The sequence below is a fragment of the Dipodomys merriami genome, unplaced genomic scaffold (genome assembly GCF_024711535.1).
Source record: "Dipodomys merriami isolate MVZ:Mamm:240054 unplaced genomic scaffold, mDipMer1.0.p SCAF_21, whole genome shotgun sequence".
Taxonomy (NCBI): Eukaryota; Metazoa; Chordata; class Mammalia; order Rodentia; family Heteromyidae; genus Dipodomys; species Dipodomys merriami.
This window is the reverse complement of record NW_027203493.1, coordinates 17390994-17418488: the sequence shown is the minus strand read 5'-3', so window position 1 is coordinate 17418488 and position 27495 is coordinate 17390994. Positions and strand designations below refer to the sequence as shown.

The 27495-nt window shown below is 41.4% G+C and overlaps 1 protein-coding gene and 1 pseudogene across 5 annotated transcripts in view; one reads left to right on the top strand and one right to left on the bottom strand.

Moving 5' to 3' along the window:
• Positions 1-27495, top strand: part of Kiaa1549l (KIAA1549 like) — a 253160-nt gene that overhangs the window by 182408 nt on the left and 43257 nt on the right. For 3 of the 5 annotated variants that reach the window (XM_070032629.1, XM_070032627.1, XM_070032626.1), the window contains 4 exons: positions 3490-3617; positions 9846-10027; positions 13229-13446; positions 21718-21847. In XM_070032629.1, coding sequence (XP_069888730.1) covers positions 3490-3617; positions 9846-10027; positions 13229-13446; positions 21718-21847 — 658 coding nt within the window. The remainder of the gene's footprint in view (positions 1-3489; positions 3618-9845; positions 10028-13228; positions 13447-21717; positions 21848-27495) is intronic. The other 2 variants (XM_070032631.1, XM_070032628.1) reach the window with 1 other exon arrangement.
• LOC138834101 (small ubiquitin-related modifier 2 pseudogene) lies at positions 18968-19348 on the bottom strand (annotated as a pseudogene).

Genomic DNA, 27495 nt, shown 5'->3' with positions numbered 1-27495 from the left:
GCTACTTACTTGGACATACTTTAGAGGAACATGACAGAGTTTCTGTTCTCATGGAGCTTAACATCTGGTGGGAAGAGCTAAGCAATAAACAAGCAGAGAAATTAATAAGGTCTGTCTGTCTAGGTCAGGTGGTGATGAGCACAAAGAAGGAAACCAAAGCCCAGAAAGGGGATTTAGAGATGTTGAGGGAGATATAGCGCTATTTTATATAGGAAGCAAGGGAGGACCTCACTGAAATAAGGGGTCAGCTATAAAGCTGTCTATAGGAAAAAATTTCTGAGAAGATAGAATGGTGTGTGCAAACCCCAGAGGAGGAAATGTCTTGACACACTCGAAGATCAAGAGGTCAAGGAGACTGGTGTGCACTAAGGAGGAAGTAGTAACAGATGGGTTAGAGAAGTACTCTTCAGTTAATCATGTCGACTCTAAAGACTGAAGTCAGAGCTTGGAATTTTACAGTACAGAAAGATCAGATGTCACGGGAAAGTTTCTAGAAGAGCAATGACATGTGGTGGCTTAAAGGTTCTTTCTGGTTTTGTGTAGAAAATAGTTAACAGAGATGGACAACACTGCTGTTGTGGTTCAGGTGAGAGATGGTAGGAAACACCCTGGGCATGGTGGTTTGAGAAGTGATTGGGTTCTGGAAACATTTGGATGGAAATGCTGACAAAATTTGCTGAGACCGTAGTGAGATTTGGAAGTGGAAGAGAGTGTATTTTTCCTTATTAGTACTAGAGAAGACAAGGGCAGAAGTGTGTTAGGGATGATTAAGAGTTAGGATGTGAGTATGGAGAATTTAAGATGTCCACAGATATGTAAATGAAAGTGCTGAGGACTCATTGACCGTGTGTCAGGAGAAATCTAGAATAGCAATAAGCAAAAGAAAGGAAAGGAAGTCTTTGAGTCTTAACTCCCAATTCCTGTGCAGGAAGCAAGAGGTGTTTCTTTTCTTTTTTCTATTTTTCCCAATTTTATCCTGCTATACTAAAATAAGTCCTTGCTAAAACTAAAAATGGAAAGGGAAGGAAAAGAGGGGAAAGGAAAGAAAGAAAATGAAGGAAGGAGAGAAGGAAGAGGGAGGAGAAAGGAGGGAAAGAGAAAGGAGGAGGAGAGGTTATAAAAACAAATGAAGCAAAAGGGGAACACTATCATGATGCGCATTTTTTAAGGGCTGGCTTTATTAGTGCCAGACAATGGGAGAAACCCTATCTCCACTCAAATCTAGCTGATCACAGAAGTATGAGATCATTTACAAAATAGCCATTTGCCAACAGCACTTAAGTGAATGATTGTCATAATCAAAGAAGGGCCATAATTGTTTAGCAGTTGATTAGGCCCCACCTCAAAGACTATTCTTCTAGGTTACATGTCTGTCTACATACCAGTATAGGGACGGCCTAAATGTACAACATCACAGGTAACAATTTTTTGGCAAAAACTCAGAATCTAACACTTTCACCCATTGGCTGGTGCTCTACCACTTGAGCCATGACTCCAACCCACATTTTTTGGTTTTCAAAGCACTTTTATTGCTGTCCTAGTAATATGTGTATCACATATCTGGTTCTATTTTAATCAAGAATTTCAAATTGATGACTCATGCAAACAAAAGTCTATAAACTTATGCAAAGAATGAAACAGAGTTGAGGTTTTTTTATTTGTTCATTGAGTCTTTCCTTAAAGTGGGAAAAACAAAAAAGCTGTTTCCTGAAATGAGGGATAAGTATGAAAATGCAACAAAAATCAGTGGGTAATATTTAAATGTACTTACAAAGCTTACAAAAAGCTTTCCCTATTTTTCCCCCTCAGAACTAAATAAAAACCTTTTTTAAAAAAGCCAGCTTTTAATCATGAGGTTTTAAAAACAATCCCAGAACACATGTCTACTCTCCATATTCAGTGATCAAATATATATCATTATAAAAATAATATATATCTAATAAAAATTTTAATGTCTGATTCATGTTTTCCCAGACTACATTCTTCCTATTACAAATTTTATAGCATGTTAAAGGGGTCAGAGTGAAAGAGATTTATGACCATATATACTGGAAAATGTCGGATTAAATGAAACAAAATTAACCCATGACAGAACTGCTCAGGAACTTTGATATGCTAATAGAACACTAAGAATCTCCAAAGAAGGACTATAGCAAACAAACTTATATGTGGGCAGTTTGATTCTAGGACAGTTTTAACAAGTGCTACCTTATCAGGTAGACAGCCCAGTCTTCCTTGGTGGCTTTTAGGGTCTGACATGCACAGAACTAGGAATTCTAATTTTCCAGGGCAGGAGGATGCTCACCTGCTGGTCAAGGGCATCAATTCCCAGATGCTCTTCCATTGCAAGGCTTGGAGCCAGGGTTTTTTTAAATGTGGCCCACTGAGGGTAGAGGAATTAAAGGCTTCGGGTGGCTCCCATCTCTCCCACAGAGGAAGGCAGTGTAATCTTTGTGCTCAGACTGAGACCTAAAAGGAGCATGAACCTACGAGGAGGAGATCTCAAGAAGCCACTTTGCTACTGAGTTCCAAAAGGAAAACTTGGGAACTTTTTGAAAGAAGATCCGGTGGCATGTCAGCATTAGAATCACTGTTGGCCCGTGAAGGGAGTATGTTTTGGGGTGAGGATGGGAGAGCATCCCTGGCTTTCTGGCTGATTTGCCACAGCCCTATAGCTATCCTGAACAATGCCTTCCATCTCCATGGGCTTCATATTCCTCACTTGCTGAACAGTACTGGCCATCACGAAATCAGGGATGATTGCAATGAGTCATTGGGAATGCTCAGCTCAGGCCTAGGCACAGAGCTCTTAGCACAGAGTGACATTAGAGTCCATTGCCTTGTATACCTATCATGATGCCTGGCACAAAGAAGGTACACACACACACTAATGTTCCCTAGAGGAACAAACAGCTCAAACTGGTGTTTTCAAGATACAAGGGGTTACTATGTACACAGTGAAAGAGCATGTGTAGGTATGTGCATGGGGGCGTGGGCACAGGCAAGGGAAGAGTGAGAGAAGACTCCACAGTGGGGAGACTTAACCTCTTGTAGCTAAGATCTACATCATGAAGACAATAGCCGAAGAGAAGCACGTTTTATGCATATCTGAAGACACTCATTTGATCCAGACACTCAGCATGCACAAGTGGTGTGTGTTAGAGGGAGAACTCGCTGCACAAACACTATCACTGCTGTTTCCATAGTCACCAAGAGGTAATAAAACTGAGATGGGATGGAGAGCTCTGTTCTCACTGGACTTCTCTGCAGAGAATTATGGGAAAATGCACTTTGTAACAACAGCCAGAGGCACGTCCTTGCAGTAGTGTAGATGGTTTTGTTTTCTTTCTTTTTTAATTTTGTCCAATTTCATTTCTTCTTGACTGGTAAGACCGGAAAGAAAGGCTACAGACACAAATAAAATAACCTTGAGAAGTAGCTGTTCTAGTTGAAACTTATGGTCTCCGCTGTTGCTATGGTTACCTCCAGCAGGTCGCCCAGTGAGAATGGCTCTGTCATCAGCAACGAATCAGGGAAGCCCAGCTCAGGAAGACGCTCACCCCAGAACGTAATGGCACAGCAGAAAGTGACAAAGGAGGAGAACAGGAAGAGAAATGGTGAGAAGTCTTCCAGCCAAGCCCCTCCCTAACTCCTCATGTGAATTTTCGAACATAGACCTGCATGTGCACACACACGCTTACCCCGGGCTAGAAATCTGCTATGAACCTTTGGGGTGATCATTTTACCCCTTCTCTGAATTGTTTCATTTCACCTCTTCTGTCCCTGCTCACGAGGAAGTGTGTACTTTCTCAGAAACAAACAAACAAACACCCCTTCGCAGAACAAATTGTTTGCTCAGAGATTTTTCTTTTTCTTTTCTTTTTTTTATTGAATCAATGTGATTTTCAGAACCAGGTCCATTAAAGTGTCAAGTCTCTATTTTGGAGGTTTCCTTCCATTTCTTGCCCTCTTCCCCTTGATGAGTTTCAGTAGTTCAGTCTAAACCAGTGAGTTCAGATATTACAAATCTACTTTTGCCAAAACAAAATAGATCTGTCACCAGAGGGGGAAAAAAGTCAAGGGAGGGGAGGGAAGGGATAGTGGGAGAAAAACAAAGGAGAGGGTAACAATGCCTGACAAGAAATGTACTTCTTACCTTACTGATAAAATTGTTAACTTCTCTGTATAGCATCTTTACAAGAAAATAAAATTTTAAAAAAAGAAAAAAATCAACCTTTTAAAGCATAGTGGTATAAGCCTATAATTCTAGCTAATTTGAGATCTCAAGTTTGAATACAGCCTGGGCAACTTAGTGAGACCCTGTCTCAAAACAAAAAAATAAAGAGTTAGAGAGGTAGCTGAGTGGTATAGTTCTTGCCTAGTATGCACAAGGCCCAGAGTTCAACTCCCATTAACACACACACACACACACACACACACACACACACACACACACACACACACACACACACACACACACACACACACACACCTACCACCTTTAGTTAATTAGTGCATTAATTCATTAAATCTTAATTTTTTGAGAGACTTAACTACTTAATCTCTCTTAGACAGATTATTATTACCCTTCCTATAAAGAATTGCCGTTGGGGTTCATTCTAAGCTCCCTTACTAGCTGTATTATCTGTAGACCACAGGTGTCAGACATTATTGTACAATCTTGGTTTCTTCCTGATTCTACCCTTGGTTCTGACCCGCAGTCCACATGGTCCTTCTGCATATGAGGCTGGCTCGATACTGCCCGGAATCAAGGACCATCACTGCTGATTTCAATCAGAGAAAATTCCTTTTAGATGTCAAAGGGTTGTAGGTAGAGATCTCCAGAAAATGTCAAATGAAAGGCTAACCAATCTGGCCCCACTGTTTAGCTGGGCTCTCCTTTTGAAAGAATTTGATGAAGTATAGTTCAGGGACTCTCTCTTGAAGCTAGTGTCAGAATATTCTTTAGTTTGCAAATGTCACCTATTTCTTTTTTTTTCTGTTACATAAAGAAGCAAAGTTTAAACAAAACAAAAACAAAAAAAAGCAAAATGGACTTATACTGTGCAGAGAAAATATGTTCCCTCCTCATTGCCAGCTAGTATAAATTGGAATGTACTTATATGCATTTAAACACTTCAAATTGGCATATCTATTTGACTGTTCTCCTGAATTCTGATTACTGTGGATGACAGAAACTGTACATTCTGTATCGTAGATTCATAGATGAGTATACTGCAGGGGTCACCTAAGCAAACATATGCCCATCCACTCTCCTAGCTCTGTCTGTTCCTTCTCCATTCCTTTTTATATACTCCTTGACATTTTATAAAGTCAATTCAAAGAACATTCACTCCCCCAGTCACCCCACTCACCTACCTTGGGCTTCAAATGACCTTGAAGAACTTAATGTCTTTCTCTGACCTTTTTACTATGCACATGACAGCATATATGTATCCTTGCATTTTAACATCCTGCTTTGTTTTCTTTTATAAAATGAAATCTATGTGCACATTGTTCTATGTCCTTATTCTTGCTTAAAAATGTGCAAAACCTAAATTCCTTTATCAGTCAATAGGCACTTACAGAAAGACACTTTTTTCCTCCTACATTTAATCCACAGAAGAGGAGCAAGCTGGTTGGTTCTAGACCACATTACTCACTATCCAGCCACTGATGCTGACTGGCCCTAACTGTTTCATCTGACCTTTGCTGTTCCTGTTTATCTGTCTTCTCTATCTGCCTCCATATTCTGTTTAGATCACCTTGATTATGTGTGTGTTTTAAATTTTTTTATTACTGTCTTGAAGTACTATAGATGGATTTCAATTCAATGTATCAGTTTATGAGTACAGTGCATCTTGATATTTATTATATATCATATATTTATCATAATTTGATATTTATCAGATTCTAAAATAACTAACAGATGTGCAATTACTGTACCAGGTTGAGTTTTTTGTTTTATTAAGACACCACCCTTTGCAGGATTATAGTGTTTACTTGGCTACATTTTAATTTTGCCATAAGTAAAAGAGAATTTACAGGGTTGGCTGCTTCTGTTTGATCAAAAAAAATTGTTCTGTGGGGTTTAGGTTTAAATTTTTCAATTAGAATTGAGAGGAAGCTCATTTACGTAAAATTCCACAGACTTAGCAGTATGTCCAAATTCTAGAAAAATACCTTTTTATGAAATCCACATTCTTTTTCTTACTAAAAGGGCTCTTCTTAATCTTAAATACTATATAAGAGTTATCTGATTTTAAAAAAAACTCACTAGTATTTGTGATTGGATTGGAACATGATCCAAAGAAAAGAAGGAAGAAAATGACAGAGAAGAAAAGTGTATTTTTATCATATAGCCTGCAAAAAGGATTGAGCTCTTTTTACATGAATGTGGCCTCTGAAAATAGATTGTGTTTTTGTGGACTGTTTAAATACTGTTGTCTACCCTAGAGCGTCTAATTAGACTCTGGGTTAGATAACACATGTTAATGCGCTAGGCTGTTATTCTAAAGCTCTTCTTGTTTCTCCCAGGCTTGTTGTATCTATAGCTTCTAATTTTGTTGTTCTTTGTAGGGGGAAAAAAGAACTTTATTTATTTATTTTTAATAAGCTTTTTATTGTGAAAATACTGTACAGAGGGGTTACAGTTACATGAGCAAGGTAATGAGTACATTTCCTATCAAGCATTGTTGCCTCCTCCTTTGTTTTTCCCCTACCATCCCTTCCCTCCCACTTCCACAACTACACTCCCACCCCCCACCCCCCGAAAAAAAGAACTTTAGGAGGAAAAGAGCCTATTTTACTAAGAACATGGCTGGCTGCCCCGGGTCCTTAGAGCTCAGTGGCTTCATCACTTACTGTATTAGTTAGTGAGGCAGTGTGTGCTGGTGGTGAGAATGTATAGAGATGGCTTCTCACCCTGTGTCATCAAGGAAAAGAGAGAGACCGGAAGGGGCTAGGGACACGATATCTTCAAAGACCTACTCTCAGTAACCTACTATCTCCAGCTTCGTTCCCCCTCCTAAAGTTTCCAGAACCTCCCACAATAATGGTGACAGCTGGGGATGAAGTGTTCTTCTAGGGGACATTTCATTTGGAAACCATCATAGTTACCCTAGCCACAAGTCAGTTTTAGAGTCTATTTTACAAATTTTTTAAATATTGATTGAAAAGGTAGATGTGGCAGATAGAATTTTGAAAGCAAAAAGAATGTAGCCAGGTATTGGTGGCTCATACCTGTTATCCTAACTACTCAGAAGGCTGAAATCTGAGTGTCATGGTTCAAAGCCAGCCCAAGCAGGAAAGTCTGTGAACCTTTCCAGTTTACCACCAAAAAAAAAAAAAAATTAGAAGTAGAGCTGTGGCTGAAGTGCTAGTGTTTCAGCCTTGAGAGAAAAAGCTTAGGGACAGCACCTAAGGCCATGAGTTCAAACCTCAACACCAGCACGTACACACACACACACACACACACACACACACACTTTTTTGTGCTTTTCCAAATAGAGACATAGGAACTTCTAAGTCAAACTCTTATGTAACCTTTGGAAAGATATTTTCTGGGAAAGAGTATAAGTGCAAGATTGCAAGTTTAGCACATTATGTTTAAAATATGTGTGAGGATGTATATTTGTGTATATGTGATATTGATATACATATATGTAAAATATATATTGAGATCCCATGAGTCAAAAAGCCAGGAATGTGTGTATCTGTGATCCCAGCTACATAGGTCTGAAGCCAGTCCAGGCAAAAATGCAAGTTACAACCTGGAAAATAACTAAAGCAGAAAAGACCTGGGCATGTTTCTCAAATTGCAGAGTACCTGCTGAGCAAGCAAAAGACTCTGAGCTCAAGCCCTAGTACCACCAAAACAAAACCTCTGGCTTTATCCTGAAAGCCATGGACCTTCAGACCTTTCTAATCGAAAGATAATATGATCAAGTTTCTTGTTGAAAGAGCACCTATCCTAATTGCTGGTGGTGTATGTATTTTCAGATCAAGAGATAATAACAGGAGCTCTGAGATGGGAGGTTGGTTCTAAGGTGCTTCATCAGTGATTTGTTTACAGGATATTGTTTACTTGTAGGTTATTATTAACCCTATACATAGTTATCAAACATGGCAGTCTTCATTTATTAAGTCATGTAATGTTTGAAGGGTAAGGAATCTTGGAGAAGCTGAGCTGGGTGATTCTGGCTCAAAGTGTCCCATAAGTCACAATCAAGACATTGGCCTAGGCTATAGTCATCTAAAGTCTCCACTGGACCTGAAGATGGCTCACTTGTGTAGCTGGTGGGGGAGGGAGGACTCAGTTTCTAGCCATCCACCCTACCTGTCCCTAGGGCTGCTTACATATTATTGGAACGTGGCAGTAAATGATCCAAGAGAGCAAGGTGGAAGCTATCATTGTCTTTTTAAAGCTGTCACTTCTGCACTTTCCGCTTGGTTACACAAAGTAGAACCAAAGCCTATTTATTATGGGAGGTGAGAATTACTGAGAGCCATCTTGAAGGCCAGTAGTTGTCCTAATGGGGAGAGAAAGGTGGTCAGATATGAGGTGCCCAGAAAAAAGACCCTATCAAAATGTACTCATATCTCATAACACATCTGAATAGATACTTTCCTCTGTCCATTGGTTTCTGGTATTCCATTGGTCTGGTATTTTCAAACCAGTCCATACAACAAAACAGAACAATCCAGTTATAACCCATTGTTAGACTCTGCAGTGTTTTAGCCATGTTGTAAAATAGCAATTCACTTGGCTTAACCTGATTGATCTGTGATTATAGTAAGTGACAGGATGATATAAACCATGTGTTTCTCAATAATTTAAGTAACATTCTCCTGAGCAGGTAGGAGGGATGAGGAACACACTTTTGTTACATTCATATTTTAGAGAATACCTATTTTGCTTCTAAATTGTCTGATGGTTTAGTTGTTCGAACAGACTTAATTTATCTCTTGCCAAGCCGTGCTCAATGAGTTGTCATTCCTAGAGCTGCTTCATGGGAATACGCTTCAAGAACAAGCAATACTTCTGGCCCTGGAACTTTTCCTCTCAGCTCAGTTATCAAAGCACAAAGCCAACTTGTATCTTTCAGCTATTGTAGCAGAATGATCTGTCAGATGGGAGAATTCATTTAACAGAGTGTAGGTGGCAATCAGTCTATTTAATTAGGGGAGTTGCTTTCATTCTCAGCTGATTTCCTCGCTTTCTTTTGTCTTAATCAAATGAAAGAAACCAAAGTGAAAATCATTGGTGAGAGGGAGGGAGAGAGAGAAAGAGAGAGAGCAAGCAAGGAAGGAAGACAGGCAGAAAGAAGAAGAAGAAGGAGGAGGAGGAGGAGGAGGAGGAGGAGGAGGAGGGAAGGAGGGAGGGAGGGAGGGAGGGAGGGAGGGAGGGAGGAAGGAAGTAGACAGGCAGGCAAGAAGCAAAGAAATCACAGCAATGAGTACAGATAGTTGCTCAGGACTTGTCACCCCAATAGTTGCAGATTTTAGCCAAACTTACTCCTTTCATTCCCAACTCAGGCATCCAGAACAAATTAACTTTTTATGCCAAATGTGCTTTGTCAGTTTTGAAAAAAAATAAATGTCCTTTACTGTTTTGACTCAAGTCTTTACAACTGGTTCCTACTCACTGATGACACGCTGGCAGGATAAATCGTGTAGCTCTTAAAAGGAAACCATGAAGAGCAGAGAGCCCTTGGCACAGAACCAAACAGGGTTGTCTCTGAGGTCCTTTTGATTACTGTCTGTAGGGGTGAGCCTACTAGCAGTTCCCCAAGATCGTGAAACTCTCAACATCCTAAGTCTTGTGTGTTTATGTTGGCCTTCAGTGACCGCCAGTGATGAAGAGGAGGGCGCAGTTCTCTTTGACAGCACAGCCAAGGCAGCAACAGATCCCTTTGACACGTCTTCTGGATCTGTGCAGCTCATTGCCATCAAACCCGCAGCCCTGCCTACGGTGCACCCTGCCTCAGACAGGAGCCAAGAATCCTCGTCTGTCCTCAACGGTGAGGTGAGCACCCGTGACCCCATGTGGGGCAGGCCAGTGGTCTTCAGGGACTGGATTCATGCCTTTTAGCATGCAGGTGAAATCTGTGTTCACTTGTCTCAGGCTGCTAATGTTACTGTAACCCCTGCATGTACCAGACCTTAGTGAGATGACTCAGGAGACAAGTCACACACACACACACACACCCAACAGCCCTCTGCTTTTCTACATCTTGCTCCCTAACACTTCCACTGTCACGGTGATGGGAAGGATGTGAATTGAGAGGGAAGTGGGTAGGATGTGAACCACTACGGGCTTTGAAATGACAGTTTTTTTCCTTTGAGCAAGCCTGGAACAATCCATTAGCTGCTTTTGGAAAGATATCAATATATAGCATGATGTTTATCAACTTTTCTAGGAATCCACAGAGTCTGTAACACACAGTGATTGCAATCTTATCAAGGAAAATTAGGTGGTGATAATAGAAAGATGCTTATATAACAGATGTTTGATAAATGCATGAAAGGGAGAAAGAGATCTCAGAGGGACAAGAAGGAAGTCAGGGAACAATTGTATGCTATCCCTCCCTCTTCTTCAGCTGAATGGCTAAAATATGTATGCACCTTTAAGAATCTGCCTGTAGGACGTTTAATATAACTGTGAACATTTCCCTTACGTGTATGTACAGGTACACACACACACACACACACACACACACACACACACACACACACACACACACACACACACACACACACACACACACGTTTTTCTCCGGGGCTAAGCTGCCAGACTGGTTATTCAGTTTACTTATTTATTCCTTGCTACGATTACCTAAAACAGTAGAAAACTTCCAAAGTTTTGTTGTTGTTGTTGTTTGGTGCTGTTGTTGTTTTTCTGGTCCTGGGGCTTGAATTCTGGGCCTGGGTTTTGTCCCTGAGCTTCTGTTTTTGCTCAAGGCTAGTGCTTACCACGTGAGCCATAGCACCACTTCCAGTTTTTGAGTAGTATATTGGAGATAAAAGTCTCACAGACTTCCCTGCCTGGGCTGGCTTTGAACTATTATCCTCAGATCCCAACCTCCTGAGTAGCTAGGATTACAGGCATGAGCCACCGGCACCTGACCAAAGTTTTAAAGTTTCTTTCCCATAACACCTCCAACAACATGTCACAGCCCTGTACAACTAGGCATCATATGTACTATCATTTTGCATATTTATCCAAGTGTTACACAAACCTGGTCCAGGAAGTATCTGGTTTTCTAGGCAAAAAGATTGAGCTAGCAGCCTAAAGAGGTGACAAATTGAACGGTAACAACTTCAAAATGTAACTGAATATACACTCAAGGAGCACTTATATTCCAACTTCTTCATATTAGACAATCTAAAGCAGAGGGGTCTGCCGGCTTATTCAAGGTTATACTGAAGGTGATTTGTGGTACCCTATTCAGTGTTCTTGCCCTCTCTTTAACACTCATTCAAGCTCATTGGTGAACAATAGAATTGCACTTAGACATTGTGGCCCCTCACACCATGGGAGCATGCTGCCAGCGTTTGTATCCCAGTTCTTCCATTACGGTCTGTGTGCCTCAGCATTTTCATCTGCAATAAATGGGTAGCTGTGAGAATCAATATATGTAAAGACTATAAAACAATGGCTAATACACAGGAGATGTTTTACTATCACCAATTAGTCTGCAGGAATAGTCAAAACCAATCACATATCGGGCGCCAGTGGCTCACGCCTGTAATCCCAGCTGTTTGGGAGGCTGAGAGCTGAGGATCCAAGTTCAAAGCCAGCCTGGGCAGAAAAGTCCCCAAGATTCTTATATCCAATGAACCACCAAAATGTCAGACGTGGAGCTGTGGCTCAAGTAGTAGAGTATCAGCCTTGAGTGAAACAGCTAAAGGGGAGTACTTTGGCCCTGAATTCAAGCCCTAGGAACACACACACACACACACACACACACACACACACACACACACACACACACACACACACACACACACACATGCACGCACGCACGCGCACACGCGCTACTGCTTCTTTCCTGGGGTTTGATTTTGCCACCAAATATTCAAGCCTCTGAAGTTAGCACAATGTGCTGATAGCTGCTGTAGATTGGGACTTTCTCCCTAGTCCTGAGCTTACATAGTGGTCACCATGCCTGGATCCCTTTGTCCAGCTTAATGATATGAGCATCATAGACTCAAAATCTGGGACAGATTCAATTTCCTGTTCCCTTTTTCTCCCAGGCTTTTCACCCTGTCACAGAAAGAGAACAGTTGAGCCTTTTTCCTTGTTCAGAAATGATCCTTGCTACATTTTGGGCAATAAGAGGAAAGGACCCTACCCACATTTCAGTTAGAAGAGAACCCGTACTGTTCTCTGTAATTTACTGCCTTGTATAGATTGACACAGATTGCTTTGCAATTTTCTCTCTTCTTCTCTGATGGGTGGCTGGTTTAATTTTTTTTTAAGCCTAACCCTGATGCCATGAATTTCCCTTTTATGAATTACAGGAAATTCTTTTCAAGATGATTTTAAAGAAGACATAGTAACAACACACAAAGTTCAGAAATGTGGGCATAACATCGTTATCACTTACTAGGTAGTAAACATGGCCATCTGCTTGTTTCCCAGACCCAGAATACATTATTAGCATGTATCTTTCTGAAAGGCCAAAGCTTCAGAACTCTCTCTTTCTCTCCCACACCCCTCTCTTTCTCTCAAAGTCATGCTCTCTCAGCTGCAGATGACTTGTGTGAAAGGTGTCTGGAGCAGAACATTTGTTTACCTTCTTGCCCCATCCATTCCTCCTGCTTCAAAGGACTTGTCTCATTTAACTAGGCCGTAGCTACATAGCCAGAGACGTCACAGGTCCCTTGGGGCTGGTACTAGACTCATGGCATCAAGAACTAGCTAGGCTTCCAGGCCAAAGATCACCACAAAGGTGTATGCAGAATTACAGCCATTCCCACAAAGCTGGAAGTGTGGTGTCAGACCCAGACCAGAGCAATCTTGAGAGAAGAGGATGAGAGATCTCTGGACAAACCCCCACATTGTGAGCTTAGGTTTGAAGGGGACACGTGGGTGGGTCTGCAGGCTCAGAAGCCCGGAAGTGCCACCTAGGGTGGCTTTTTAAGAGTCCTGGCCTTCTAGTGAAAGCCCCCACCGGTCACCATGCTGGGTTGGATGTGGGCCTGAGGCTGTCTCTCTTTCCAGGTAAACAAAGCCCTGAAGCAGAAGTCGGACATCGAGCACTATCGGAACAAGCTGCGTCTCAAAGCCAAGAGGAAAGGGTATTATGACTTCCCAGCTGTGGAGACAAATAAAGGCCTGACGGAAAGAAAAAAGATGTATGAAAAAGCCCCAAAGGAAATGGAACATGTTTTGGAACCAGACCCGGAACTGTGTGCTCCATTCCCTGAGGCTAAAAACAGGTATGGGCTCTATAGATCTGGGGAGGCGGGGAGTGTGGGGAGGCCAGTACTGGGACTTGAACTCAGGGCCTGGGCAACATCCCTTAGTTTAGTTTAGTTTTTTTTCAAGGCTGGTGCCATACCACTTGAGCACTTCTACTTCTGGCTCTTTGGTGGTTAATTGGAGATAAGAGTCTTACGGATTTTCATCCCTGCACCAGCTTCAAGCCAAAGTCCTCTGATCTCAGTCTTTTGAATAGCTAGGACTACAAATGTGAGGCACCTGTGCCTGGCTAATCTGTGGGATTTTTTTTTCCAGTCCTGAGGCTTGAGCTCAGGACCTGGGCGCTGTCCCTGAGCTTCTTTTACTCAAGGCTAGGACTCTACCACTTGAGCCACAGTGCCACTTTCAGCTTTTTCTGTTTATGTGGTACTGAGGAGTGGAACCAAGGGCTTCATGCATGCTAGGCAAGTACTCTACCACTAAGCCACATTCCCAGCCTGGTCTATGGGATTTTTTTTAGAGCAATGTATCATGGGTGGGATGAGGCAGAGGACAGCTCAGGCCAGCAGGGTCCCCTGGTCTGATGCCTCAGGATTATGATGTTTTCAGGCTGTTGCTCCAGGCCCTGCTGGTCTGCACAAAGCAGGTGCTCTGTAATAAATCTAGAAGAGAACAAAATTGAAGCCATTAAAAAATAATACTGAGCAGGCAAACAACCATAATTGTCCTTTAGCTTAATGATATTTTCAACCCAGTAGTTATTGCAGAGCTGGATAAAGATATAGTCTTTAGTCATCTATCTTTAGTCATCTACCTAGTTATACAACTTCCAGACCAGGGGACATTGTATGTTTCAATTATGTTCCGGGTTCTTACATAAGAAAAGCTAATTTCATGCCTCGTGTGTACGTATTACACGGCTGCTCAGCACTCTAGGCCGGTTTATCTGGTTCATTCACAGATTTCTTCAGTTATTTGACATTTATTGTCACCTGCTATGATTTAGGCACCCATCAAGATGCTGCACACAGCCAGGCACCAGGGGCTCACACCTGTAACCCTAGCTACTCAGGGAGGCTGATATCTAAAAATCACAGTTGAAGCTAGCCCAGGCAGACAAATCTTAGAGACTCTTATCTCCAATTAACTACGCCAAAAAAAAGTTCTAGGCACTGGTGGCTGTCTATAATCCTAGCTACTTTGGAGGCTGAGATCTGAGGATCTTGGATCAAAGCCAGACTGGGTAGGAAAGTCCATGAGACTCTCATCTTCCAATTAACTGCCAAAAAGCTGGAAGCAGAGATGTGGCTGAAATGGTAGAATGCTAGCTAGCCTTGAGCAAAAAGAGCCCAGGAACAGTGCTCAGGACCTGAGTTCAAGCGCCAGGACCAACATCAAACAAAAACAAAACAAAGCAAAAACCGGAAGTACTACCTTTGAGTACAAAAAAACTAAGAGGGCGCATGAGGCCCTGAGTTCAAGCCCCAATGCATACATACTCACACATACACACACACACACACACACACACACACACACACACACACACACACACAACAGATGTCGCATACTACCACAGCTCTTTCTAATGCATTCTTTCAATTCCTTCAGCAGGTTATGGTACACACAACAACCTTTTAGCTGCTGAGGTCTGATGTGAGAGAAAGATAATCACCCCGAAAGTATACACCACAAGTCTAAGGGGTGTTTAAAGTGTGAGCTGCTATAGCAGTGTAACAGGGAACTTGTCCTACTGAAGCCAGGCTACATGGTTTGAATTGGTTTCCATCTTGGTCCATTTTCTGTTCTTACAGCAAAATTCCTGAGACCAGATAAATTATAATGAACAGAAGTTAATTTTCTCACCATTCTGAAGGCTGGCACCAGCATCTGGCTGGGGTTTTCTTGCTTCCTCATTACATGATGGAAGGCAGATGAATGAAGAGAACCCGAGGAGGGCTAGTTTAAAGTGGTATTAATGTCACCCATGAAGGCAGAGCCTTTAAGGCTCTTTCACCACCCAAAGGTTCCACTTCCTAACACTGCCAAAACACCAGGCTCCCAAACCAAATTGGAAGGTGGGACTAAATCTTTTGAATTGCATCAACATTATTTATTTTCAACAAAGGGCTTAATTTACCATACTCCTCATTTGACTTCACTGGTATGGCAAACCACTGACTAGAACCATACCCTCATGGGTTCACCGTGCATGTGTCACCATGTTAATGGCTAGAAGACAAAGGAGAAGCAAAGTGAGGGGTTCTATAGGGAGGCTGGTGTCAACTTTAGCTTCACTGCTTTAGGGCGGGGGTGGGGGGTAGGGGGAGGGAGTGTCTCTTATAGACTGATCTGAGCGCTATGATTTCTGTTGACACTAGGGGGAAAAATGAGTCCAGTGTATACAAATCAGAAATGGTTGGCATGGGAACAACTTGAGGAATAAATAATGACTTCAATTTCAGCATTTTATGACAAGAGAATGAATAAGACTTTTATGGGAGCTGTGCCTAAAGGGCCTAGGCAAGGTCCAGGTCAGATGCTCTTTGGTGACCTGCTGTTGTACCTACAGCAACTGTCATTGAAGAAATGATTGTTCCAAAAATACATTTTAAACAATTGTCATGTTAGGAGAAAAAGATGGATAGTCACAAACTGGGTGAGCTAGGAAGAGGAATTAAGATTGGATCAGCAGCACTGGGGTGGAGAGAAAGAGTAAGAGACAAGAAACAGAACTCTAAGCTTGGAGGTGTTATTCTTGACACCCTGTCATTGACTCCAGAGAACACCCACTGTTTTAGCTGTTGTTGCACATTGGAGATACCTGTTAATTGCCATTCACAATACAACTCTCTAGAGACTCTGCTCTCTACCACCCAACCATGACAGGACAAGCAAAGAAATCCTTCACTAATGCTGAGGTAGCATCAATCACCAGAATTTTTCCTTCACACCAAAGTGAAGTCAAATAAAGACAAAAGCGGAACTAAATGTTGACTCATCACTAAACCTTTTTACATCATTTTTTATAACTCTTTACTTCTAAAGTAAGAAAAGACCTCATTTTCATATTATAAACTCTTACTGAGATCCAAAGTACAATGTACCTGAGACAGATGCAAGCTGCAGACCCATGTATGGATGCAGCCCTCACTGCACCTGCTCCAGCTCAGCCTGCTGTCTGCAAGCCTCTGTGACACCCACTTGAAGGCTTTTTCCCAGCATCCACTAGCCAGCCAGAAGTGTTGGATCATTAAGGGTTTAGGCAGCATCCTCAGCTGAGGATGGATGAGAATCTATGGATAAAAACCCATGGCATGGAACTCAGAGACACTGGCTCTGCTAGTGTAATAATTAACCACTTTCTAGTTTTGTATATAATACTCTGATATGGGGGCTTTTTGGACTCCAGAGAAACTCCACACCTCCCCTACCCCTCAGGGCTATTTCCAGCCACAGAAAAAGACTCACAAATTCACCTTTTTTGGGGGTAGGGTTGATTGTGGGGCTTGAACTCAGGGTCTGGGCACTGTCCCAGAGCTTTTCCACTCAAGGCTAGCACTCTACTTCTTTGAGCCACAGCTCTATTTCCAATTTTCTGGTGGTTAATTGGAGATAAGAGTCTCATGGACTGTTTCCTGACTTGGCTGGCTTTGAACCACGATCCGCGGATACCATCCTCCTGTGTAACTAGGATTACAGGTGTGAGCCACCAGCACCTGGTTACAATGTCACATTTCATGTTCAAACCCACCCATCTAGAACATGTGCCTCAGCCTCAGCCACCTCTTTTAGGTGCTTTCTCGGGGCTCTCACTCTGGGCCATTGTCCACATTTCTGAGTCACCTCAGGTTCAAATAACAGACAGCAAAAGACAGCTTAAGCCTCAGGGCTCTGTCCAGTTATTCAGATTAGCTCATCCCATGCCTACCTATCCTGCCCCACCATTGCTTCCTACATAAACAATAATGAAAGCTTTTGCCCATGTTTCTTCCTCATTCCCTCTACCTCTTAACTCATGTTAGTGCCTCCTCATGGTACTGCCTATAGTTTGTCCTGTCCCCTACTCCTAAGATCCCTGGGTATAGCAAGCTATTTTTTTTTCTATGGCAGCCATTCCTTGCCAGACCTGAATAATAATTAAACCTAATTTTTCAAACAACCATATCCCATACTTGAGTAAGTTTGCACCCCAACTTACCCAAAGCATTAATATACTCCATATCATATCTCTGTTGACTCCTTTCCATCTCTCTCTTATTTCTCTACCCCTATCCCAAAGCTCTTTGTAGAGCTTGTATCTGGGCAATTTCCAGTCTAACAATTGCTCTAATGGAAGCCAAGCATCCTTCTCTTCTTCTCCTCCTCTGGGGCTCTAGGTGATCACTATGCAATCCCAGGGTCTTTTCTTAAAATCAAAATCACACTCATCATTATCCAACCAGCAATATTATCAGTGGTTAAAAACAACATCTCAAATGGGGCTCTGGTAGCTCATGCCTGTAATCCTAGCTATTCAAGAGGCTGAGATGTGAGGATCACATCACTTTCCTTCATCAGGAATGTCTGTGAAAGTCTCCAATTAACCACCAAAAAGCCAGAAGTGGAGCTCTGGCTCAGGTGGTATCACTATCCTGAGCAAAAAGGCTCGTAGACAGACAAGAGCCTAAGTTCTGATTTCAAGCCCCAAGACCAGTACAAACAAAGCAACAACAACAACAACAACAACACCCAACCTCTCAGAAAGTTTGTGTTCCAAGATTTATTTTTTTAAAAATCTAGTAAAAAACCTTGTGGAACTCTATTTTAATCATTAAAATAGGCAGTTACTCTACCTGAGAGCCCAACTTATCTCTAGAAAGATATTCATATGTGGGTGGCCTGGTAATTAGATCTAAGTTAAACAGTAGCTTTTAAGCCATTCATTGTAATGAAACAATAATTGTAATGTCTCTGAGGAAAAAATAGACTGGGCGATCCACTACTGTATTAGCTTGGTTCTTTTTTTTTTTTTCATTTTAAACAAAAAGTTTATTTAAACAACAAGACGCTTGACTTGAAGGGAAAACTATCTAGGATTCTTTTTTTTTTAAGAGTAATTTATCCCTACTTAAAGACAGATTGCCCTACATGTAACAGCTACGTACAAAAAAGTTATAAAATTGTCCTTGGTTTTACAATGAGAAATGAAAACATTAAAATTCTCCAATCAAACAAGGTATGCAAGGGTTTTTGTTGTTTTTTTCTTTTCTTTTTTTCTTTTGTTAAAACAGTGAGAGCAAAATAACTTACTGAAATATAAAGATAAAAGCTGAATGAGCATGCCACGAATGGAGAAGGGGATATTTTCACAGGACCAGTATTTTCCCCTCCCATTTCCATTTGATGTCAATCAAAATATACCATTGGCCATTTAGTTTAAAAGAAAAAGAAAAAAGAAAAGCAATATGGTTGTGCACATACACCAGTTACTTTATGTACAATAAAGGAATGGGGAAGGGGAAAAATCAAAGAATAGAGAAAACTTTACTGTAGTAGTCAAGATGTGGTGGAACCAAATTGCAGTTTTCTAAGAATGTATTCTTGGTCTATAAGAACAAAGTTCTGGAGCAAAGTAGCAGGTTCCCTTTTGTAGTAGACACCTCCTGTCTGCTGCTGGAACACATCAATTATATCTCCATCCTCCATTTCCACCTGTGCAGGTGTGTCTGTGTCATTGATTGGCTGCCCATCAAATCAGAATCTGATCTGCCTCATTGACAAACCCTGTCATTCACAATAGGCTTTCATTAGTTTACTAAGTGGTGTATGCCTCTTCATCTTAAACTGCACCACAGAACCATCCTGCCCCGCCACCTTCAGATGAATATGATCGTTGTTCTCAGTCTTGACTCCTTCCTTGGGCTTTTCGTCGGCCATCGTGAGCACCGGAGTCTCCTCAGATGCCACTTCACAAAAGAGGTCCCTGGTCCACATGGAACCAGCACACAGGCAGCACCACAGCGGCTGGAGGAGGTGGCAGCGGTGGACGAGGCGGAGGGGGCCTGAGCTTGGTTCTTGAAAGGGTTTACACCATCTCCCTATGATATTGCTCATACTTACAAAATAAGCTACTGAAATGTCAGTGGCCAAGCCTCCTGCTTACTCTTCCACCACCCTTATTAGTAAATCTTTTCTAAATGGACTCATCTTGGGACAGACAGCTGTGAAGTCTAATTTTTTTTAATATTTGTAATTGGGTCAAGGATGGGAATTCTTTGGGGTCTGCCTTAAATAAAGAACAGACTCTCTCACAAGCTTGGCCCCTTCCCAATGGAAGTTTCAATCTGCAGATAACTGTGGGAGGGAGCAGGACACAGTCCATAAATTAGGTGTAGGCTCCTTTCTTAACCAGGATTCCTTTGATTGCAAGCAACAGAAATCCAACCCAATCTGGTAAAATAAAAGGGAAAGTGTCACTGAGCATTATTCAAAACTCAAGACCTCAGCATTCTTAGATCCCAAAGGTTCATACAGTGTCTCCTGTACTTGTTCTTGCTTTCTGTTCACTCTGCCTGTCCCATTTGAAACCAAGTTCTCACCTCAGAGTAACAAATTAACTGCTGGCAAAGCCAGGCTTGCGTCCCTACCTTAGAATGGCGGAGGGAGCACCTCTCTTGCAGTTGCCTTAGCAAAAGCCATAAGACTCAGTCTCAGTGGACAATGCAGGTAATATGTTCACCTGCTAACCATTCACGTGACTATGGAGATGTGATGATTTGATTGGTCCAGACTGAATCAGTTGCCTCCAAGGGAGAAAAGGTAGCCTCCAATGAAGATCATGCTGCTCTTACCAAATGGTTATCACCATGACGTGACAGATGCAGTCAGAAGAGACAAATCTCTCATAGTAAAGGAGCAGGTCAAATAGTGTCTGCTTTATTCTCAAGACTACTTACAAAGCTAATGCTTTGTCTTAGACTTCTAATGTCAGTTGACTATAATGCTGTAAGTAACTTTCTATGTGTTTTTGAAAAAAGTGTGTATGTCTGCCAAGTTTTAGGTGTCCCATGGTGATTGGAAATAAATAATGCCACTTCTTCCCTCTCCAGCCTATGAACAGCTCAAATGTGACATAAAACAGGTGGTATTAGGGGAGTTCTCTGAAGATAAATGATCTGGAAATGCAAATTATCTACTGAGTCTCACTATTGGATGAAAGGGAGTATTTATCCCATTGTTACTGTGCAAGATCCTGTGAAAGTCACCTGTCCCTACTGGATCTCACTTCCTACTAATAAAAATTGCTACTGGAGGAAAAGAGAAGCATCTTTATGCTGCTGTTTCCTTGCCTCTCTGCAGAGGAATTCCTTCAGTGACAAGTTAGCAATGAGGCAATGGTGACAAATATATAAGCTTTCTAGTAGTGGCTGAGATGAGCTGGCTACTGTCTAGGCCTGACATGTGCTGTGTCCACCACATCAGTATGGGGATGATGCCATTTGGGACTCAGCTCAACTGTCACCACACCAGGCTTTCCACAACCATCCTATCTGAAGTTCTCCATTCTAGTTTCCCTCTGCTGCAGCTCAGTGTTCTTCTTGATAGCACTTATCATTCTCAGGTTATTATGTTGTCTCCCTCAGTAGTACATAACCTCTGGGAGAAATGGAGCTGTGGGTGGTGATCATCTTCTACAGTGCTTGGAACAAAATAGGCATTTGGTAAAGGACGGACAGATGGAGGGATGGATGGATGGACAGGCCTCAAGTTGCCTCTAGGACTCTGCTTTTTAGCCTAGAAGAGAATCTGCTGTGATAATTATAGAAAATAAATCTATCAACAATCACAGTATTATGCAGCCCATTAGCTACAGGGTTTATTAACACTTTGGAGAATTCTGCACTTGAGATCAGAAAGATTAAAAAGGAAGGGAGTCTGCTGAGTCAACAAAGTCAGCGAAGGCGAGTTTGTTCCGCAGCGTTAGCTGTCTAGAGGGTCAAGGGAGAACCCCTGGCCTCGTCATCAGCAGAATTTTAGATGAGGCTGCACTGTTGCCATTGATTGTAGTTACCTAGTTTCCATATGAATGGACACTTATAATTCAGCTAAATGGTTACAGTATCTGGGGGTTGGGAGGGGTCTTTATTCTCCTCTGCGGAGCCCCCGATGGCCAGGATACCTATCAACTTGGAGATCTGTGAGGCAGATCCAAACCCGTCATTGGTTGCCTGTAGTTTTGGATCAGTGGAGAATTCCATCTGTCAGGGCATTTGCTGCATCATAACAGTTGTTGAATTTTTTTTCAGGCAACAGATGAAGAACTCTGTCTACAGAAGCCGGCAGTCTCTGAACAGCCCCAGTCCAGGAGAAACTGAGATGGACCTTCTGGTCACTCGGGAGCGACCCCGGCGTGGAATCCGCAACAGTGGCTATGACGTAAGTCTCTGGTGGGCTGGGGTGAACTCAAGCTTTAAAAGGGAACAGAACCTCCCATAATGTTTCAGTTTATTTCGTGTTTGTGGAATTTTAATATACACTACAATATTTTCTACAGTGTTTTCTTTTTTCTTCCCTCTTTTGCAAAGTAAGACTACTTAGAATGTGTCAGGGTAACAAATCATTGCTAAAAGGATCATGATTTAACTACTGCAAATAGTACATGACTGACCATAAACACAATGAATTCTAAGTAGCCTTCATTCCTCATCCTCTGTCCTTAGCAATACGTTAAGAACCACAGAAATGATGTAGAATTCTTTTGAGCATGGGCTTCTCTTGATCCATAGCAGTTGAAAATCTGGACTTGTTTCTGATTTCATAACTCCTCGGTATGCCATGGAAACAATAAGATGTTCAACAGAGCAAGCTGATGATTTCACGTGACGAGTCACATGCTCATATTCAGTAATCTGCCCAAACCACACAGATTCTTATCCCAAGACTTCCCCACTGAGGCTTTGCAATCAGGAGCTTCCTAGCTAGCATCATCCAGGACTTGCAGTTTCAAAGGGTCTTCATACACTCTTAGGCTTCTTGAGAAGACTTTCCATTCCCTTAAAATGTTCCTGCAATTACAGATTGAATTTTTTTTCTGTCATAGGAGTTACAATTCAAATATGTCTGGAGAAACTTTTCTAATTTGAAAAGCTATACTTTGAAAATGACACAATTTCATAAATATATCATGCTAATTTTAAGGCGAGATTATTTTTTCCCATTTGGATTGGTCATTGTTTGTTACAAAAGCTTAAAATGGTCTTCTTAAATGGTCTCATTAAAAGCAGGTATATTCTACTTAATCTGAAATTCTGATGATCTTCCTTATATTGAAATTTGATATTTGATATTTGTATCAATGGTAATATTCATCTTTTTTCATTCCTTTTTCTTTGTGAATAAGATGGTTTGATAGCTTTGATCATATCTTTTTTTTCTGTTAGGTTAAACTATCCTAACAGATAATTTTCTCCTTTCTCATTTTCTTTTCTCATTTCAATTCATTCATTGACTTGATCAACCTTAAGTTGTAAGTTTCTAATTAACCCCTACTCCCAAGGGTGAACATTCTTTCTGGATGCTCACTTACTTTGAAGAACTTGGGATAGGAGGGGTTTTAGTTTATAGCATGATAAATATTTATAGATTGTTTTTGAGAGTCCAGGCATACAGTTTGGAGGACCTGAGTCAGAGATTTGCTTGAAATCTTAAAAAGACAACATTGCTGCAGTCTCTGGAGGCTTACACCTGTAATCCTAGCTACTCAGGCTGCTGAGATCTGAGGGCCACAGTTCAAAACCAGCCCAGTCAGGAAAGTCCATGAGACTCTTATCTCCAATTAACCACCAGAAAACTGGAAGTGGCACTGTGGCTCAAAGTGATAGAGCAGTAGTCTTGAGTGAAAAAGCTCAGGGACAGCACCTAGGCCCTGAGTTCAAGCCCCACAATCAAAAAAAGAAAAAAAAAAAAGACAACATTGTGCATGTTCCTAGACGATGCTACTTGCATTGCTCACCTATAATCTCTGGAAGGACATGTGAACAAATTATGTTGGCTAATAAGAGAATGTATTCTTAAATGCACACCTTCATAGTCATGTGAAGATTTAGGGAGATTCTCTTCACTGTAAGTTTTTTCAAAAATATGCATTGCTTTGAAAAGTGCGTAGTATCTCAAAAACATACATGTGGGCTTCGATTTTAGTAACTTAGATAGTAAGATATAGAATATCGCTTACTTGTAGCTCCTCTTGTGTTTTTAATACTAATCAGATGGAAAGTAGCTGAGCTTTACTGACATATGCTGCAGATGAAGCCTTTTTATGTGTCTCATCTAATTGAATTTGCATTCTTTCCAGGTGGGTTAATGCTCTTCTTATCCCCATTATTGCATGAATGAGGAAACTGAGGCTCAGAGTAGTTACACAGTGTGTTCAATACCAGAGTTCACCCCTCTTTATTTTTCAGCACTGGAGTTTGAACTCGGGAGCTCATCTTGCCAGGCAGGTACTCTACCACTTGAGCCATACCTCCAGCTCTTTTAACTTTAGTAATTTTTAATATATAATATAGGGGGGGGGTCTCACATTTTGCTCAGGTTGGCCTGGACTCTGATCCTCTCATTTATGTATCCCATGTAGCTAGCTAGAATGACAGGTGTGTGTCATTACACCCAATCTTTTATTAGTTAGGATGAGAGCTCAAAAACTTTTTGCACCAGCTGATCCCAAACCTCAATCTTCCTAGTCTCAGTCTCCCAAGTATTCAGAATTATAGGCATGAGTCACCATGCACAGCACAGTCCTCTTTATTTTGTGCCAGCACTGGGGCTTGAACTTGAGTCCTGGGCACTGTTCATTAGCTTTTACACTTAAAACTGGTGCTCTACCACTTGAGGGACAGTTCCGCTTCCAGCTTTTTACTAGTTAGTTGGAGATAAGGATCTCATGGACTTTCCTGCCCAGGTTGGGCTTAATCCTCTTAATCACAAGAATATGACTTTTATTAGTACATCCTCACCATACATCTGTTTGCATGTAATATGATATATATCATGTATTTCTGAATCTCCAAAGAGACAAGACATCAAATCTCAGAAGGATTCTTACAGGAGTAACTCACATAAGAAAAATAGATCAGCAAAGAAAGTACAAAAAAGAAGCAAGTCATAGTTTTAAACAATGCCTTCATTTTCTGAGCTTTTTTGATTTCTCTAAAAATGTCAAGGCATCCCTGGCAAAAGAACCCATTAGCCCAGCAGTGAACCTGTCATTTGGTTGGAAATGTGTCATTCTCCCTACTGGGTTTGGAGATTTCAAAAACTAGGCCAAAATATCCAGTCCTTTCTGCCAGGTTAGGAAAGCTTGACACTGCACAAACAAAACTCAGGAGATTGATTTAATTTTGAATTTATCAAAAGTTTGACTGGAGTCTCAAAGGAAAAGTCCCCACTTAAAAATAAATGAATAAATACATGAAGAAGCAGGCAAACCATGCCGCACAGGCAAACTGTAGTCCCAGGATGGATGGAAGCCTGGCTTGTCTCAACATTTTCCCATTACAGCAAGAGGTGTTCTACCTTGCAGAAGAGAGACAACTCCAGGGGGTTGAGATCACTGTGCTTCAGAGCAACAGTTCTCAGCCTCTTGGTCACTCTGTTAGCCAGGATATGCCCACCAGTAACCATGGCCCAGTTGATAGTAATTTTCTAAGATTATATACCTTTGTTAAAAAGAATACATTTTGCCAGACACAAATGGCTTACTCTTGTAATCCTCTCAGGAGGCTGAGATCAGAAGATAGCGATTTGAAGTCAGTCCAGGAATAAAATCAGAGAGATTCCTCCAATTAACCAGTAAAGTGCCAGACTGGAGGTGTGAACAGTAGCCATGAACAAGAAAGCTGATGAGAGAGAGCATGAAGCCCTGAGTTCAAGCCCTATTACACACACACACACACACACACACACACACACACACACACACACAGGTGTGCGCGTATACATGCAGAGTATTATTTTCAAAAGATGACTCAACCGGACACTCAAAGTGTCCAAGTTCACCACTGAAATTAATTGATTCCAATGCATGAAAACACATAGAGAAGCAAATGTCAGCCTAATATATAAAAACAAAAGTCTACTTGTAAATATCTTAAAGTGTTATTTTCTGAATGGAAGTCAGACAGAAAAGAATGACCAAAAAAAAAAAAAAAAAAAAAAAAAAAAGCCTTAACTAGGCAGAATAAAAATCCAAGTGGTTTTTTTTCTCGTATTTTCCCTAATATGTGCATGATGAAACAGCCATGCTTGTAAAGAACAAGAAATAATCAAATCAAACCATTCTCTAGAAATAAAAGTGCATCTCCTCAACCTGGATCTGTTTCCTGGACTTTTTTGTTGTTGTTATTGATCCTGGAGCTTGAACTCAGGGCTTGGGTGCTGTCCTGAGCTTCTTCGCTCAAGGCTAGCACTCTACCACTTTGAACCACAGCTCTACTTATGGTTTTCTGGTAGGTAATTGGAGATAAGTGTCTCATGGCCTTCCTGCCCAGGTGGCTTTGAACCATGTTCCTCAGATCTCAGCATCCTAAGTAGCTAGTATTATAGGCATGCGCCACCAGTACTCAGCTATTCCTTCCTTTCTGTTTGCTTGATGGAACCCAAGTCTTCATGCATGCTAGACAAGTCTTCTGCCTCTTAGCTATATCCCAGCCATAATCTATGTTGTGGAGTTTTAGAATCTATGAATAGAAGAAATGGAGTCACATATGAGCCTTGTCTGTATAGGCCAATGTGTGTCTTTGCCTATAGCCAATTGAAACATAGATTGTTTGAATTGTGACTTTGAAAGTTAATACTGACTTTAAGAAGTAATCCACTGGTAAGCTACTACCTTTAAGTTTCTTCCCAGTATCTTATCTAAAGTTCTACATACAAGTAGAGGTGGGTTCTGATATACCATGATTTCACTTGAGATTTTTTTTTGGCTTATGAGAGCTTCTGATTTTGAGTTTGAACCTTTTGTACAGTGCTATGCCATCATCTCTCTTAGATGATGGTGGGCAGTGACAATGAACCACATCTCATAGAGAGTGGCACAGTCTCAAAGTACACTACCCATACCATAGTGTGCTGTGTCGCCAGCCATTTTGAATGTGGTTGCCTCTCATTATGTCTACAAAATACCCAGCTCTATGCAGACTTGAGATATGCAACCCTTCACTATCAAATATGCTTTGTATTAAGTGGTTTCACCCCACTGTAGGCTAATCTAAGTGTCTGAACATATTTAAGGTAGGCTGGTCTAAGCTACAATGCTTGGTAGGTCAGTTGTCTTAAATACATTCATTTTATTATCAATTCATCATGGGTTTGTTGAGACAGAAGTTAGTCCAGAGGCACCTGTATTTGGTAAGCATTTCTGGCAGACCAACAGGCTCAACCCTTAAAAACTGAGCAGAGTTTGAAAATGTTCAGAAAGATGGTTGGTCCTCAGATGCATCTCAGAAAAGGCCACGTCATGGGGGGCGGGGGGGGGGAAGAGTTAGGAAGGTGGGGAGGGAAGAGATGGTAGGGGAAAAACAAAGGAGGAGGTAACAATGCTCGATCAGAAATGTACTCATTAACTTACTCATGTAACTGTAACCTCTCTGTACAGTATTTTTAGAATAAAAAACATATTTAAAAAAAAGGCCAGGTCAGTCATCAGCTGTCATTCCAAAGACATGCTTCAGGAAATGCTTTGAAATGGCATTAAAAGTCTGGCACTGGTAGCTCATGCCTATAAGCTCAGTTACCCAGGAAGCTGAGATCTGAGGGTCACAATTCAAAGCCAGCCCTGAAAGGAAAATCTATGAGAGTCCTATCTCCAACTAAACACTACAAAACCAGAGTAGAAGTGTGGCTCAAGTGTTAGAGGGTCCACCTTGAACCAAATAAAAGCTAAGGGACAGTGCCCAAGACTTGAGTTCAAGTTCCTGAACTGGTACAAGAAAAAGAAGGAGGAAGAAGAGGAAGAGGAGGAGGTGACTTACAATTAAAAACTCTAAGTCTATGAAAAGGGGCAGCAGGGAAAGTCCAGATTCAGT